The sequence below is a fragment of the Syngnathus floridae genome, chromosome 2 (genome assembly GCF_059516105.1).
Source record: "Syngnathus floridae isolate MCC-2025c chromosome 2, RoL_Sflo_1.0, whole genome shotgun sequence".
In the NCBI taxonomy this organism is placed as follows: domain Eukaryota; kingdom Metazoa; phylum Chordata; class Actinopteri; order Syngnathiformes; family Syngnathidae; genus Syngnathus; species Syngnathus floridae.
In genome coordinates this window covers 21,847,967-21,865,627 of record NC_142414.1, presented here as the reverse complement: position 1 = coordinate 21,865,627, position 17,661 = coordinate 21,847,967, and the positions used below count along the sequence as shown (strand labels likewise).

General features: G+C 43.1%; 1 protein-coding gene across 9 annotated transcripts in view; it reads left to right on the top strand.

The window, feature by feature from the left end:
- The window catches only part of rerea (arginine-glutamic acid dipeptide (RE) repeats a), a 118,760-nt gene that overhangs the window by 93,518 nt on the left and 7,581 nt on the right, over positions 1-17,661 (top strand). For all 9 annotated transcript variants that reach the window (XM_088399084.1, XM_088399095.1, XM_088399091.1 and 6 more), the window contains 8 exons: positions 644-768; positions 975-1,074; positions 1,946-2,044; positions 7,784-7,864; positions 16,476-16,638; positions 16,745-16,837; positions 17,192-17,391; positions 17,490-17,651. In XM_088399084.1, coding sequence (XP_088255210.1) covers positions 644-768; positions 975-1,074; positions 1,946-2,044; positions 7,784-7,864; positions 16,476-16,638; positions 16,745-16,837; positions 17,192-17,391; positions 17,490-17,651 — 1,023 coding nt within the window. The remainder of the gene's footprint in view (positions 1-643; positions 769-974; positions 1,075-1,945; positions 2,045-7,783; positions 7,865-16,475; positions 16,639-16,744; positions 16,838-17,191; positions 17,392-17,489; positions 17,652-17,661) is intronic.

The window sequence follows — 17,661 nt, the reverse complement described above, 5'->3', positions numbered from 1 at the left end:
TTACGATTGCTCCCTATGGAAAAAAAGAGAAAAGAAAATAATCCCCCCACTAAGCAGCAGAAACGGGACAATCCAGAAATCCAGATGGTAGCAGCCGACCAACATTTTTTGGCACTGTCTGCTGAGCCCAGGAGATGCTTGAAATTAACAGAATTATTTCAAATAATGTTAGACTTAGGTTCCTCCAAATTCTGATTATGAATACATTTAAACAAAAGAAATAGAAAATTAATAAAAATATCTTAAAATCTTGGGATGCTTGTGGGGGGGGGTGGCAAATTCTTGTCATTTCAACAAAAATACATCATTTGGCCAAGGTTTGAGTTGTTTTGAGCTTTGGTGATTTTATCATTTATCACAATCGATCAATTTGAAATAATAAAAAAAATACAATAGTAATATCTGCCTCCTGAAGAGTAGTTATATTCTGCTATATTATAATGATATTATTATGCTTGGTGCACAGAAGGACCCACTTAAAAAAGTTGCCGCATCTGCGTCTTGTGCCCGCCGTCCTCTTGTACGCCGCCGCCCTCGATTAGGCACGCAGACTGAAATGTTGATGACGGGTTGGAAAGCTGATATTTTCTTCAAGCCTGCCTGCTATTTGTAGTGTTACACCATCTGTTCTTCTCCTAATTAGGCCAAGCTTCCAGAGCTGCAGCCTTTCCCCTCCTCTGGTGGCCAGGCCGTGACGGAGAACGAGGAGCTGGTCTGGATGCCGGGAGTCAACGACTGTGACCTTCTTATGTACCTCAGAGCTGCGAGGTGAGCCTGAGTCTCATTCCTCAGAGTCACCTGAGGGTGTTTGATTATACAATGTAAAATTCTTATATTTTTTTAAGTTACCCAAATCAATTTCATTTTCTTTCACTTGATTATGATTTATTTTCACTGGCCCCTGAGAGACAATATTTGTCGCTCAAGGGACATTGCAGCGCTTCATTCATATTGACCATTTGCCTCATCCACAGGAGCATGGCCGCCTTTGCAGGGATGTGTGACGGAGGCTCAACAGAGGATGGATGTCTTGCAGCCTCTCGAGATGACACTACATTAAACGCGCTCAACACTGTAAGGACAATCATTCTAAACACTGGGTTTCATGTAGGTAGTGAAAAAGGCCGTCGTAAAGTTTGAATCACCACGAGTCCACTCATTACAGATGTGCTTCAGTGATGGTAATAATACGGCCCCCGAGCCAGTAGAGCAGCCCTCGTGTCGTAAACTCTCCCTCGGGGGCTTCTTAACACCTCAGCTATAATGAGAGATGTGTCTGTCACTCTGAATTTAAATCCAGAGGTATAAAAGCCTATGGAGGAGATGAGAGGAGTCGTAAACAGGGCATTTGTATTCCAACTCTATAAACCGGCGCATTAACGGAGCCGGCTGGTCATTGTCTGTCAACCTTCCTCTGAGGATTTGCAATTCCAATGAGTTGTACATATTTTTTCTTCCGAGGAATAGCCTTACTAATGTCTATTTATCAGCCAATTTAACGTGACACCAGGCACAAAGCTGCATTGCGACTTCCTTTGTCTCTGTGTTGTTTGGCATCTCGCTTTTCCTTTCATGATCAAGCTGAGGTTTCTGAGACTTTCCATTCTTTGATATATACTTTGTAGTCTGTAATAATGTAGGAACGCAATAAAAGACACACACACACAAACAGATGAGAGGAATGCTTCCACTGGGACTTAAATTGCGAAAGACACAGGAAATACCATAAATAAAGCAAACAACTCAGGAGAAAAAGGTACTCCCAGAAACCTTTTTTTAGATCAAGAAAAAAAATTGATGATTAAAAATAATGACGGGATGTAATAAATTTGTAAGCAAGCAGGGTCTTAAAATTTTACACTCTTCACAATAAAAGTCTGCTACATTTAATTGCATATAGTTTTTTTTTTTTTTTAATGTTTTTTTTTTTACCTGTTTCCCACAGCTTCATGAGAGCAGCTATGATGCTGGCAAAGCTCTCCAGCGCCTGGTGAAGAAACCAGTGCCAAAGTTGATAGAGAAGTGCTGGTCCGAGGATGAAGTGGTAAGAGAAGCACAGCGGCCATTTGGCGACACATGCTTGCGATGCTTAAAGTGAATTCTTGAAGGGATGCTTGTCTATTCAACTTGTTCTCACTGTTGCGTGTTATTGTTGCATTGCATGTTGAGCAGCTGACAAAGACAAGTTCATGCCTGTGGAGGGCGCCGTTGAGATCAAGTTGAAGTGGTGCTTTTGGCCCTAGTCCCCAGACATCAGGCAAAGCACTTCCCAGCTCCTCCCACCCTTAAGAGCAGCTGCATCCGGTTTATCACCCACAGAATAAATCTTTAGGGTAGCTGGCTGGAAAGGGTACAGGCTCAGAGCTGGTAATCCTATCACCTATTTGAATTTAGATGTGCTTTTCGAGACAGCTGTTCAAGGAATGGAATAAGAAAATGGCGGATAGGAAGGGACAACATGCCGCACCTAAATAGTCCCCCCTTCTTTGTTCTTTTAGTGAAGCACATTCACCGCATTGCTTCTGTGGGGTCTTGTTCCTCCTCTTTTTTCTGGTTTTTTTTTTTTTAAAGCTTGGCCTCTTTTTCTTTAGTTTTGTGTCTAGCGGCTCAGATGCAGTGCGAGCGAAGCAGTATTCTTTTGTGCCTAATTGAGCACGATGGGCACATTTTTAAAAAGCCAAGCTGACAGCAGGTATTTCAGTCAGCCATCCTTATGTTGGCCCAGTTAGGAGTTCTTGTTATGCTTTCACACTTGCAGACAGGCACCAGGATAAACTGCGACGGAAACACACAGGAATGTTGACACTCCATCGGGAGCTAATCGTCTGCACTTGTAGTATCTGCGTGTCGTATGGAGACAGGCCATTTATACAACAACTTGAGGGCAGTTGGATATCCAGTAGGTCCTGGCAATCTGCTCACCAGTTGTGCCTTTTCAGCCTCGTGACCTCGAGGGACACAATTTCAGTTTAGCCCACGGTAACAACCTCAGCATCTCCTCATTTATTTATCACCGGCCGTGCCTTCCTTTTACATGGCTTCTCCTCCAGGTTGAGCTTGGTTATCCTTCCCTGCTCTTCCTCCCCCCCCTCTGTACTTATGAGAGATGTGAATACGAGTGACAGCGGGTGCCGCTGGAATGATAGCAGTGGCCTGTCTCCAAGGTCACTTGTCAGCCTCCTTCCCCTCCTCCACTTTGACTTGCCCTCACACTTCTCTCAGGCAGCAGCTGCTGACACATAATCCTGGACCTCCACATATCTGACTGTCATTCCTGCACAGAGTATATGTCATCATGAGTAGACTCGGATAGATTGATGTTCTACCATTATTCTAACTAAAAATTACATTATCAGGCACCGTGGACAATTGGTGGGCTACCACCAGCCATTTTCACACTGTATTCCCAGTCAATTGAGGCATCAAAAGCTTAACAGGGCCTTAATCTCTTCCAGACATCGAAATAGGACATGGGCGTGTTCAAAAGATGTTGTGGCTTGAACCTTTAGGATAATTACGTAGGTGGCTCCATCAGCGCAAATGCAACATCTGCTTTCAGCACTAAAGTGCATGTATTTTTGGAAAAAATAATTAAACATGAAAAAAATGCTCTGAAATTCAATTAAAACTGAAGGTGCTATGATTAATCAATTAATTAAAAACTAATTGATCATTCAATTAATCCACAATGAATTTTGATAATCCATTAATGGTTTAGATACCTATTTTGATTTAAAATGGTCCAAATCTAAGAACTTCAGTTTGTCAACAGTAAGTATTCTCTGATTGGTGTCATTCACCATGAAAGCAGACTGATTATCTTTGTACTGAATCAAAACATTTGAGTGTACTTTGGAAAACAGTGATCAAGATTCAACATTAACTAAATCAAAAATTAAATAATTCTGTACTATTGTCCTATTTTTTAATTGAGGTATTGAAATTACAAAGTAAAAGACATTCGTCCAATTAATTGACAAAATATTCAATAGATTAATCAATTTGTATTAATTAGTCAATTAATCACTCAATCAAAATCAGACAAAACTGAAAATGATTCCAAAACTATTTTAACCCTCTTGTGACATAACATCTTTCGAATTTAAAAACTTGCCAGAAGGCATTGCGACTCAGCAGACCAGTCAAATTGTAGCCTATGCAATTAGTAGCAAATTGTGTTTTATCAAATGGAACTAATGGAATCAATGAATCGTTCAGGCTTATTAGAGAAGTACTTGAAAATTAAAAAAAAAAAACAACAACAATTGCTTGTATGTACGAGAAAAAAGCTCCTTGACATCGTCATGCATATTGCATACCAAAGAAAACAACCTGCATTGTTGCTGAAATGGACATCTTGCCATAATGAAAAATCATTCAGTACCCACCATTGTCAGACCCTTTTTTTAAGTCTTGAAAAAAATACAAGCAAGTACCTGGCATTGAACGTGCAGCGTCTGAAAAGACTTATATGTCTTTGGGAGTGAAGGAGTTGTTAATGTTTTGAAACATTTCCTTTGTTTTCCCATCACAACAAAATGTTGTTGTTGTAAGCCTTATACAATGAAAGCTCACTTGATGCGTGCCAATAATGCCAACCACAGGCGCTGCCATGTAAACAAAACAGCAGTTGCAGCAGTCTGTGGCTGTGTCAGAGATCTATGACTGCGGTGGGGCTGTAGGTCTATATTCCTCAGCCAGCCGCATTGTGCCACGGCTTATCTCCGCCTGCGTCTTCAGCTGATGGATGCCCCGAGCTGGCTGCAAACAGTGCTGAGGTGGGAGGCAGACTTTAAATGAGGTGACTTTTGTGTGGTCTACCGAGGGAGCTCTATGTGTACATATACGTATGTACGGTATAGGTACCAGTACCCTCTCATGATTTTTAGGGGACATAAATAACTTTGGCTGTGAACTAGTAGTCCCTTTTGTACTGATGTTTTGAGTTTGTATCATGGTATCCTTTCACTACAGGCATCGAGGTACTTCATGCCGGTGTAGTATTCAAGTCAATATTCTGGTATCATCCCACCACTTCTGCACAATCTGAGCCATACAAAGGTGACAAACAATGTTCACTCTGAAAACTACATATGAAATATCTTAACCAGCTAAAAGGCATTTATTTGACGAAAGGGTAAAATTGTGGTCATGTTGGGACTTCTTGTCATATAAGAGCTAATCATATTAAAAATAGCGGTGCTTCTTGGCTTTGGGTGGCCATGTACCATCGCCCCCTGGCTCCCTAGGTTTATACACTTCCAGCTCAGCAAGCTTGACGTTTAACAAGTCGGCTATAATGGATCCATAATGCATGAAAGAGGTTTCTTTGGGCAAGGCCGGACTTGCAATCGTGTTCTCACAAAATAGCAGTCATAATGTAATGCAATCGTGATACAGCTTAGTGATGATTATGTACACGTTATCCAAACCAGTTTTACAACTTCCAGCAATGAACTAAAAACCAGGAAGTGCGCACATGCAACAAAGACTTATTGAGTTTTTTCTATGTTCCCTCTCCACCTCACAATGGAGACGGGAAACTTGGGGCTGGCCAAAAGCGGCAGCTCTCTAGACCTGTTTCTGCACAGCGGCTGGCCATTTGGTAGCACTCCCAGCCTTAACCCCCCTCGCTCTTCCTCTCCCTCACCCTCATTCTCTGTCTCCAGCAAACCCCTCCTCCAGTACTGTGTTGCCCAGCAACGGAGGGCTGGAGCAATAGGAGCAGGGGCAGAGTGATTCAGGGAGCAGATTGGTGGATGATTTATTAGCTGGGCTGGAGAGCAGTGAGCTGAAATGGAGTCTTAAACTGGAGCCGACATGTAGAGAGGGAGGAGGGAGCCAGCAAGAGAAAGAAAATTGAAGTGAAGAGGAGCAGGGGGGAGCCCATGACAGATGGTGTAAATTATATAGTTGGGAACATAATTAAGGTGACATAATTAGGACAGACATATAAACCAAATTGAACCTCAAGGCTATAGGAGGCATTACATGGAAATACATCAAAACTTATTCCTAGTAGGCTATTGAAATATCAAGGAGTTCTTTTTGATAGGATATTCGAATAGCAGGGAATTCTCTATTACTTAGTCACTATTTTCTGGTTTAATATTTTGCCATTGCATGTTTAAAATCCTTAAGGTTTTCGTCGACAAATGGTAAATATTGTTTTGCCTTTATTTGTCATACTCAATGGCCAAATGTCAGCATGAGTTGCTTGTACTTTTGAGTTGCTAATCTCAACCCTCGGGGTGTGGTTGGAGGCAATAAAGCTTGGCCTGAGTATGTCAGTTGGAGATGGCGCCATCTGCTGGTTAATCGGATACTACACCTTCAGTGTGTTTAGTGCAAATTATACCTCCACCTCAGTCCTGCAACGTTTTTTGTGTGTGGTGGGCTGTTTTGTTATTTACCTTTTTCCTTTCTTGCGACACGTATAGACTCCTTGCTTGTTTCCTTGAACGAAATGAACACATTCAACTTAGAGATTTCTCTATCTTTTGCCTTTTTATGAATGATGACATTCTTTCCTAAAAGAGAGTTGTTGTTGTTTGTAGCAGATTTTATGTCTTGTAAACTTGGCTTTTGTTCCCCACGCCAGCCGGTAAACAGTGTGTTGGTTACATAACATACAGTACGCTTCATGGAAAATGAACTGCTAAGACTTTGGAAAATTCTGTGTCAGGTTTTCCCTCTTGCTTGTCTCCTCCTTCCATGTCCGAGACCTGTGCCCTCCACACGTCGCATATCATCCTGCTCGGGATTGTTGCCTTCCTTCTATATGTGCGTCAACATCATGTAAAATGACACTATATCTAATGGCCTGGGTATTTGTGTGCGGTGTGCAAGACATGGTGTGAAGTATGAACATCTTGGAATGATGGCTTTTCACGACACAGATTGGCAGTACGCAATTCCACTCCAGGTTTTCCCCCCAGCTGCAAACCAGAGGCTCTCTTGCAGAAAGATCACATGTAAAGCCTTCCCCTTTGTAGTGGAAGAGCGAGGGTGACAAGCTATTTCTTGCTTGTAAACCAAAAAAACAACAGGGGAAAATAGCGCTATACCAACGCAAATTGTGGATTTATCACTTGATTCTTTCTTTTCCCTCGGCTGGATTTAGAGGTTTGCGCTTGTCCGTCTGGACTTTTGCCTGCTTTTAGTTGGAGTTACTTGGTGGAAACGGGGGGCTCGCCTCTGGAACAAGAAAGTAAATCTGGTGCTTGTCTGCTTCACTGGTTATGAATGTTTTCAGCCTCTGCTTTTTATGGCTTGCAGTTTATGCCTCTTAAAGGAGAAGCGATGTATTTGGGCAGTGTTTTTTTTTTGTAAACATTTCTCATTCAGCTGACGTTCGCTTTGCAGACCTTGCCAAAACACCTTAAGTGTCACCTTCTGTCATCTGTCAATTTCATCAAGGTCTGTTTGTCTATCTCAAATGTTTAAAAAAAAAAGAGGGGGGGAACTGGTCGTGTGTCAGGTTTATTTTGGGGAGGAAGTTTTGGTGTAGTCTTTGAACTTCACTTTTGTGATCAACATGTCCTCCCGGTGTGTCTGTTGTTTTACATCTGCCCCGCACATAATCTCTTTTGCCCTACTTGTCATTTCCTGACTTTTATTCTGACACGACTATGTTTTCTGGCACCACAATTTAAATTGCTTCTGCAAGTTTTCTATTTATATGCTGGTTGTTGGGCCACATTTTGAGTGAAATGAAACAATGCATCTTGCAGTGTTGTTGAATCATAAATACTAATAGTGGTCTTGTTTGTAAAATTTGCAGAAACGCTTCATTAAAGGCTTGAGACAGTTCGGCAAAAACTTCTTCAGGATCCGGAAGGAGCTCCTGCCTAACAAAGAAACGGTACAGTTACTTTTTTTTTTCTCCTTTTTCAATTTACTTTTTCCAAGTTTTATGTTACTGAATGATTGAACAAGTAACACTGCCCCCACCAGAAAAAAATAATTTAAAGTGCTGGCCAAAAATATTTTATAAGGACACGGTAAAAAATGTGATACACCCGCCACCCCCATGAAAAGATTAAAAATTGAAATGAAATTAATCTGCATTAGCAAGTTGTGCAGCTGTGGTATGCGTCACTGCGTTTATTGCATTTGTCATGGCTAAAGAGCAAACATGTGCCACCTGTAAGTGGAAAGCTTTAATGGGTTAAATTGGGAATCTAATCACATTACATTGGGGGAGTTTTTTCAGTGCAGTATTTTAGAGACCACTGACTGGTACTTTAAAAGCAGGTAGTTCCAGGTTCCATTGAATTCTAACGGCACACAAGCGAGTACTCTTTTTATCGGACTTCCTCTTAAATGATCATTTTTTCTATAATTATTTTTATGCAGTAATGTTTGTCGTAATATATTAAGTGTTATTTGTGGCTTCTATCCTTAACTTTGTCAAATAACCAATTAGACTCACCAGAATTAAGGACTTAAGAGTTCCTTGTTATGAAAAAGCTATTTGAAAGCAACAAATCCAAAAAGTAGTTTTGTTGCTGTCCACTGGCTGGGGAGATGCGCAATTGTGTGCACTCAACCTACAGCGTGTTAATCATCCCAGACTGACTGTGTCACCAGTATAATGGCACAACTGGGTCAAATCTAAAGCAGAGCACAATTAACACGTATAAGTGTGACTACGATAAAAACAAAACATGGCCTCTCACGCGTAAACATTGTCCTTTTGGGTTTATCCTTTAAAGTACTTGATTTTGTTTACTATATGATATGTGAATGCTCATGTTGCTCCAAGCTTGTACTCTTTTGACTTGGGGTTGGGGGCGATTATTACTTTTCATAACTTTAGACTCCTAGTCAGGCAAACTTTGTTGTTCCTGTGAGGAACCAAATCAAAAGTGTGTGGCATTCTTACACTGTTCATTTTCTTCTCAGCTGGGAACTGACAATGCCATCTCTACCTCTCATACCTATGTTGTATCTTTGCCCCAAGAACTGTTCAGTGTGTTCTTCTAGGGTTGGCAAATTTGTTTGCTCTCAAGCCACAGTCCATTTTCAATTCAGTAAAATGGGCCAGATTATTCATAGAAAATGTTTATGTAAGTATGTAACGTATTTTTAGGGATTTATTGCTGTTAGTTTTACATTTTTGCCTGAACGCCACATTTTTTAGTTATCAAAGCCCAGCTTGGATTTCTTGAATGAATACAGTTTGTCACCGAAACCTTGTTAAATTATTTCTAAAACACATGCCTGGTCCAGTTGATTGGCTATAAAGAAGGTTTTAGTGCAATTCAACCTGTAGGGGAGTCATCTTGGCAGGAGAAGTAATAGACCTCCTCCAGGTTCGAGGTCTGCCACCACCACACGGCAGGGGAAGATTAATTTTCCCTGTGCAAATGGAAAATAAACTGCCCTTTAAACGCATTTAAAAAAGGGAGAAAATGACAGAGCAGTGTAGTGTAACAGCAAGCAGTGAAAGCTTAGAAGGCTGGGCGTTAGCTCACGGTCGACTTTGAGCAGCCTGACTTGTGACACACAGAGGCAAACTGCTTATGACTGAACTTGTGCTGATCGAAGCGAGTGCCATTTAATACCCGTAGGAAAGCTCTTATTTCCTTCTACCTCTAAAACACGAACCCAACAGTAATTCTGGATGTTGCCACTATTTCCACACATACATTTGTGTTACTGCAAGACAAAACAAAAACATTGCATCATGTTGTTTTACTTGAGACAAGATTGAGCTTTAGTGCAGAGCATAAAGACCCTCGGAGGCTTTAGGGTTCCGCTACTCTGTCTGTTCCTACGTTTAAACACTATTAGCCAAGCCGACGTAGAATGTTTAGTGTGGCTCAAACAGTCTGGGCTGAGGGCAGAGCACCCGGCGCTGTGTAAACACACCAGGCCTGACTAACACTCAGGAATGTTTCATATAAAATCACAAAAAGGCCCAGAGGGGGAAGTGGGTGTGTCGTCTGACCGGCCTTGCTGCCACCATTTCCTTCAGTCCGGAGTGGACGTCAGAGGGAACATGCTTGCTGCTGCCAGTGTTTAGATAAGTTTAAATAAGAGAACATGCAGAAACAGCAGATCTAAATAAGTGTCACTGGAGGGTTTTTTTTTTCCTGCCCTCCCCCTTTTTTGTAGATAAAAATGACAGGAGTAAGGGAACATCAGCAATATCGATGAATTTAAGTTCCGTTTGCTGTTCAGCTCGGTGGACAAATTCAAATAGAACCATTCAGATGTCGAATCATTCTCACCAAAGACTGAATGTTACTATATCAGCGTTCCATGTTTATTAGTATGCATGTTACTATACATAAACAAATATCTAAACTGTTGAATTCAACAAATCCCTTCTTTTAATAGGGTCAATGAGATGATGGATCAGATACAGTATGTGGAGAATTCGGTACTAGTACCTGAGTTCAGGTGGTTGTCAATTAAATATTGTGACTTGCACAGCTTCAATACAACAATACACATCTTGAGATTATTATAGTACCGTAATTTTCGGACTATAAATCGCAGGTTTTTTTCATAGTTTGGGTGCGGGGGGGCGACTTATAATAAGGAGCGACTTATGTTTTTTTTTCAAAAATTTTCCCCCCCCAAAAAAGTGGAACCGCGATGTAGCAAGGGATTGCTGTAATTTGAATTTCAAGTGACTGTGGCGCGGCGGTTGTTTACAAAAAGGACAAAGATTGATCACAAAATGACGAAGGGCTCCACGTACTACCGGCATCATTAGCGGCTTTGTTTGTAAGTGACACGGAGGACGAAGAGTTTGAAGGATTTAAAGATTTGGAGTGACACAGAAGGTTTGAAAAACTATTATGGCTTTTACGCACGCCCGGTCCTACTCTATGGAGCTTTCTTTCACCTCCGTGGATTGAAGTTGGAGGCCGGCGCTCGGCCGGGTGGCTGTCCAGGGACAGTGGATGGGGCTCGGACATGGCATTTACGCACGCCCGGTCCTACTCTACGGAGCTCTCTTTCACCTCCGTGGATGGAAGTCGTGGGCTGGGGCTCGGCCGGGTGGCTGTCCGGGGACGGTGGATGGAGCTCGGACATGGCTTTTACGCACGCCCGGTCCTATTCTATAGAGCTCTCTTCCACTTCCGTGGCTGGAAGTCCACGCCGCCACACGCCTGGAAGTTTGTTTTGTTAAATAAAGAGCTGTTTACCAAACCCACGTCTTTCCTTGTACTTTGTTAACGCTACAATCTAGTTATATACTCGATCTGTGGAATAACGATGAGGCTGACGTCAGGGCGCACGCGCGGCGTTGTTGACAAAAGACGAGGAATTTGATCGATTTAATGATTTAGAGTGCACAGATGGTTTGATAATATCATTGCTTATATAATAGTTATTTGATATCTAACTTATATATCGTTATATGGGCCTGTGGAATATTTTGAAGTGCAAGCGCCGTCAGCGGCGCGCACCCATTGTTGACAAAGGACGATCAATAGATTTAATGAATTGGAGTGACACAGATGGTTTTCTAATCGTGTTATTTATGTAATAGTTTTTTTTAATAACTCTGAATGTTACGTCAGGCCCGTTCTCAGCTCTTTGTTTGTGTATATGTCACGTTAGCATACCGTATCGTTTAGCCTGTTGTTGCTCGTTCATGTCTGTTCTTGGTGTTGGATTTTGTCGAATAAATTGTCCCCCAAAATGCGACTTATACTCCGGAGCGCCTTATATGTTTTTTTTTTTTCACTTTTTTGGGCATTTTATGGCTGATGCGACTTGTACTCCGGAGTGACATTTTGTCCAAAAATTACGGCAATTCCAAATTGTCACTTTGCATTTCTTTCATTCTTATATTTTGTAATCGCCTTGAGTCTGTTGGTTGACTGTTACGTTGCAATCTTAGAGCCCCAGTTGCCTAAACAGTGAACCATTAAAAAAAAAATTCTGAGCGTCACCTTATTGGTGCGCAGGTAGGCCAGAAAGTGTGGAATCGCTATTTCTTCAAAGAAAAGAGAGCACTGCATCCCTCGGGGTCGTGTCATTAACAAAATGTCCAACAGGAAAAAACTGTTCTCAACTCAACCTCAAAGCAGATGTTTGCCCTCGTCCAATCTGTTCAAACGTCAAATGAAATTAATTGTCAAGTCCTTAGATCAGCAGCCAGAACCTTGGGCATGAGCTTGATTTATAAATACTTGGGTTGAAACCCTAATTAAAGCAGCTACAAACGGGCCAGTTAGCGGCAGCTGTCACAAGTGGCACAGAACGGCATCCGTGTCGAGCAAATGATCTAACTCATCCGGGCAGTGGAATGGCTGTGGGCTGGTAGCTTTCGCCTCTGATCGTATTGATGTTCTATTAACTGACAAGAGGCAAAAGCAGGCAGGGGCTCGGCAAAAGCCCCTCTTTCTGCCTGAAAGACAGCTATAGTTCCCTTTATAATTGCGTTCTTTGCTCGCCTTCATGTTGTGTTTTTTTGGGAACAGGCTTATCAGCACAACAGGCTCAAGCCTGCAGCAAAATAAAAAAATAAAAAAGACTCTTGTTGTCATCCAATCTGCTTTCATTGGGAAAAGCGCTTACAGCAGGAAAAACACGAGTGCTGATTCTTCAGCTTGTGCATCCCTGACCTATGAAAGCAGAGCTTATTCAGTCATTCTCCCGCTGAAAAGCTCCGCACAGCGGGGAAGGCTTGTCTATTTAACCGCCTTTCACATGCACGCTGCTTTGCCAACCAAGGTCTTTTGCTATTCACTTGATACCCTCTGAAAACTACGAGGCTTAAACTTGAGTACAAAATGTAGCTACAGTATTTTAGTTAATAGTTAAATTATTTGTATGAGTGTGCTGCAGGCACTTTGAATCATGATACCATCCATCCATTTTCTATACCGCTTTGTCCCCACGAGGGTCGCGGGCGTGCTGGAGCCTATCCCAGCTGTCATCGGGCAGTAGGCGGGGGACACCCTGAACTGGTTGCCAGCCAATCGCAGGGCACACAGAGACCAACAACCATTCGCACTCACACCTAGGGACAATTTGGGGTGGTCATTCATCCTACCAAGCATGTTTTTGGGATGGCAATTATGGGAATTTGAGCTACAAACAGAAGGAACAGTAGTTATACAGTGCTTAAACACTTGTTGGTACTTCTTAATGCACATTCTACACACCCGCTTTTCTATAGTACGTATTGGCCCTGATAACGTCACGGCCCAGATGGCCTACAAATTAATCAATAGGGTTTCAGTTCAGAGAAGCAGTAAGGCATAGCCCGGTACGACCACAATTAATCGGACAAGAAAGCACATATATATTTGTGGAACTATAGCTTGATTTAGTTGTTTGTGGTACACACTATTCCAAAGTTCCGTTCTCTGAAATGGCAAAAAGCACACGAATGTTGTTGTACCTCATTTTAACAATCTTCCCTTTTTGTACCAAATGCAGGTTTAAAAGTGGAGTACAGTAAAACCTCCGCTATCTATATAATTGACGCACCCCCAAAAATGTATTTATTGCCATGATATAGTTTTTTAGATCACGTTTACCTAGCTGCTACAACTATTACCACATCCGGAAATATTTCTTGGACTCTCACCTTGGTGAAACAAAGTAAACTGTAGTGCTTGGTGCCACGTCAGTAAAGCAGGAAGAGTGCCAGTTTCGCTTGCACTAATGATGTTTACACAGCTCGCCATCAGTCACCGTAACCCAGAAATAGTGGTGAAGGCGTTTTGTCTGCGCGCTCAGATGCCGACATTTAGTGCAAAGATTTTTTATTTTCCGAGCGCCGTTTTGGAAAAGGTTGTGGTCGGATTGTGTGCTTGATTGTCCATTGTTATCCACTGCTGGCTTTTTACTCCTCCTCCTTCTCGGCTGTCCCACACACTCGGCCCTCCCCCTCCCTGTGCGCTTTTCTGTTTGCTCTTTCTTCCCGTGCTCCTGCCAGTAACGGCCTTAACCGTTTGGCTTCCTGTCAAAGCAGGGGCCTTTTGTGGCTCTGTCACAAATCTGCCAGGAAAAACAGAAACCATCTGTTCAGGCCTTAGCCGAAGCAGCGACGAGGGTGTAAATGCACAAATTTAGCCGTGGCCCTCAGTCGTACCCGTGCGCTCGGAACCTTCGAGCATTCCCACTTGGCCTTGCGACCGGCAATCAGGCTATAGATGAATGGAACCTCATCAAGTCTAATGGTCAAAAACAAGAGATTTTTTATGTCAGCGTCATTTAACATGGTGTGACTCACCCCTTGATGCAAATGCTTCTTTAAATACTTTTTGTGTGAGTCATCCCCATCACTCCTATTCCATTTGCAATCCAAGTCCTTGCTCAGTTTCTCAGCCCTGTCTTTACGGAGTGGAAACATTGGCACACTTGAATCCCGCACTCCTTGAATATGTCACACATCTGTTTATTTGAAGGCAACCATTTTAAGTGGCAATAAACGAATGGAATGGAAGCTCTGAGTGTCGTGTTAGACGAGTAAGCCCTTTCTATGTAGGATAATCCACCGACCAGAAAGCTCCTGCAGATGGGAAGCGCTGTAAAAGGCCTCATAATGCCGAGCTTATGTTGTCACTATTTCATGTTCTGCCGAGTGGCAGCACACTCTGTACCGTGCTGGTCTTATTTAGTGGACGGGCGTGGGGAATTATAGCCCAGCAAGCCAAGGCCACTCTGGATTGCTCTTCTTTCCGCTTACCCATATACCAATGTAATGTTTTTGTCGCCTAAAAAAGATGTCTGTTACACTATTTTAGCATACACACATTTAGTATCCAGCAGCCTTTCAATCTGGGCAGCTGTTAATTCCCATTCAAGGGCTCAAGTTCATGCCCAGTGCAATAGTACTCGACACGGTGTGAATGATGAAGCAGCGTGACCTTGCCCCTTTGTTTGCCAAGCTGTTGTTGAAGCCGTGTAGCTGTCGGCCTCCAGCAAGGAGGCAGAAAGGCACCGCCGAGAAGAGTCCTTATGGCGCGTGCGCACGCCGCCGCTCGACACTTTTGATCTGCACATTTCAATTAGATGTCACATCAGGACGCCTGCCTTCCTTCCCTCACTTAGCACCTGAGTCCTGTCTGCCCCATGCAGCTGGCCATATTGAAGTTAAAGGAGACTAGAAAATCACTGCTAACTTGTTTCTACTTGGTTACCACATGCACAAATGCAATGCTGGCCAAAGAGGAGGGATAAATAGACAAGAAGGTTTTGTCGTACAGCTCAACATCCTTTTGTCATACACAACATTCATTTCAAGCAGCCTTGTCTTTCCATTTCCATCCATTCATCTATTCCAAATCCAGCTTGCAAAAAGTAGCTTTGAGCTAGGGGAACTTTAGAGCCTCTACTTTCTTGTAAACAGAGCAGCAGCAAGTGTTTGCAACGTGCCTGAGAAAAGAAAGTCCTCTTGGCATTGTAAGCATAAATTCGGCTGCTGTGAGGGGAGATCTTATTAAACTAGCCTGAGTCCACTAAGCGAGTAATCATTTTCTGCCAATCAAAGCAGCCGTAGAGAAAGCATGAATTCACTCTCTCGCGTCTGCTACTCATAACATGGAACGGCATTTAATGAGCAACCACTGACCAATCTCCCCCCCAATGAATTCTCACAATAAACAAGACATCAGCTTGCTCTCAGTAGTAGTAGTAGTAGTAGTAGTAGTAGTAGTACATTTCACTACTTTCACATTTCACAAAATAGGAATTTAGATGCATTGTTTTTCTTCATTCTTATAGTAAACATTTTCCGATTGCATGTTTTTAATAGATAAAATATGCTATACTAAGAGATGCTATACTATTGATGCACCCAAGAATCTATGCCTTTGCAAATCTTAAGTTTCCTCATTCGGCATTAAACCTTTGGAACGTTGTTGTTATTCTAGATGGCAAATGGAAAAACATTTGTGGACTTACAATACAGCCTGCAACCAAACAACGGCTCCATGAATTTAGAATTGTGGGAGGGGGCGTCTTGAGTCAAGTGGGAAAATAGCTCGAGACACACAGGCAACATGCTTGTTTTACGATCTGCAGTTAATATATACAGGCGGTGCTTTATTGTCCATGATTGCAAGTGTTAATGTTTCATTTGGGTATTGAGTTCCTGATGGACCTTTCTGCAGGCTGGATTTATTTGCTTGCGAGATGGCCTGGCCGAATGTTTGATTAAAGTTCAATTGACTTTTCCAGTGAAGGGGCGAGGAGCCATTTCACTCCCTATTTGTAGCTCCAAAGTGCTGCCTGACATGTTCTTTTGTTCGCATTCAAAGTGCTGCCACCCAGGCAGCCAGCAGCGCACTGATCCTAATATGCTCGCATTCACTCAGCCTTCTCGGCTAATCCGTGAACAGACAGGGCCACGGCACAAACATGCCCAAGCCAGCCACAAATCCTGGCATGGACTGAACTGCTGCGGTTCCTCATATTGACAATTCTGTATTCTTCATAAGTGTTGTTTGTTTTGTTTTGTTCGCCATCTTGACGCTACTTGTATTCTATTTCAGGGTGAGCTGATTACCTTCTACTACTATTGGAAGAAGACCCCAGAGGCGGCCAGCTGTCGAGCCCATCGCAGACATCGCCGCCAACCAGTTTTTCGGCGCATCAAGACACGAACGGCTTCGACTCCTGTCAATACGCCTTCCCGTCCACCCTCTAGTGAATTTTGTACGTATTTTAGACCCTCTAACAGGCACACACGCGGGTGTGTGGCCACAGACCTCGTATGCACCGGTGATAGGTATACAATGTGTGCTATCCTCTCGTCTTCCAGTGGACCTCAGTTCAGCCAGTGAAGATGACTTTGACAGCGAGGACAGTGAACAGGAGCTGAAGGGCTACGCCTGCCGCCACTGCTTCACGACAAGTAAGCCGCCGCCGTCATTCATTTATTGGTACTTGCCGGGAAGGTGTCGGCTTCGCACCGCTTACCGCCGCGCTGTAAGACAGATGGGCATCAGATGAAGTTGAGACTAATTTGATCAAATCAGACATGAGGCCAAAGCTCAATCGCTCACCACCTCATTATCCATCGCCTCTCGACTCGCAGCTGGCTCCCGTTTGATCGCACGCAGATTAACGCTGCCACAATGAGGGTTGCCACTAAGTCGATCTCGCAGCTTTACAGATCTCATTAGTATTGTCATTACTGACAATTTGTCACGTCTTTGTCTTGTTTATGCTTCACGCTGCTGTTAATTTTTTTTTCCCACTCCTTCAGCTTCCAAGGACTGGCACCACGGAGGAAGAGAGAACATCTTGCTGTGCACAGACTGCCGCATTCACTTCAAGAAGTACGGAGAGCTGCCTCCCATCGAGAAGCCTGTGGACCCACCGCCATTTATGTTCAAACCTGTCAAAGAGGAAGAGGATGGGCTCAGCGGCAAGCATAGCATGAGGACCAGACGGAACCGAGGCTCGGTGCGTCATCTTAAGCCAACTTAACATACTTTGTCTGAAAGTGTTATTCGTTTTAGCTCTCCGACATGAGGTTCATATGATCCACTTGTTGTCAATAGATGTCAACACTACGTAGTGGTCGTAAGAAGCAAACAGCCAGTCCCGATGGCCGAGCCTCGCCTATCAATGAGGATCTGCGCTCAAGCGGACGTACTTCGCCCAGTGCTGCAAGTACTGACAGCACCGACAGCAAGACGGACACCATGAAGAAGCCCAGCAAGGTAAATGTGG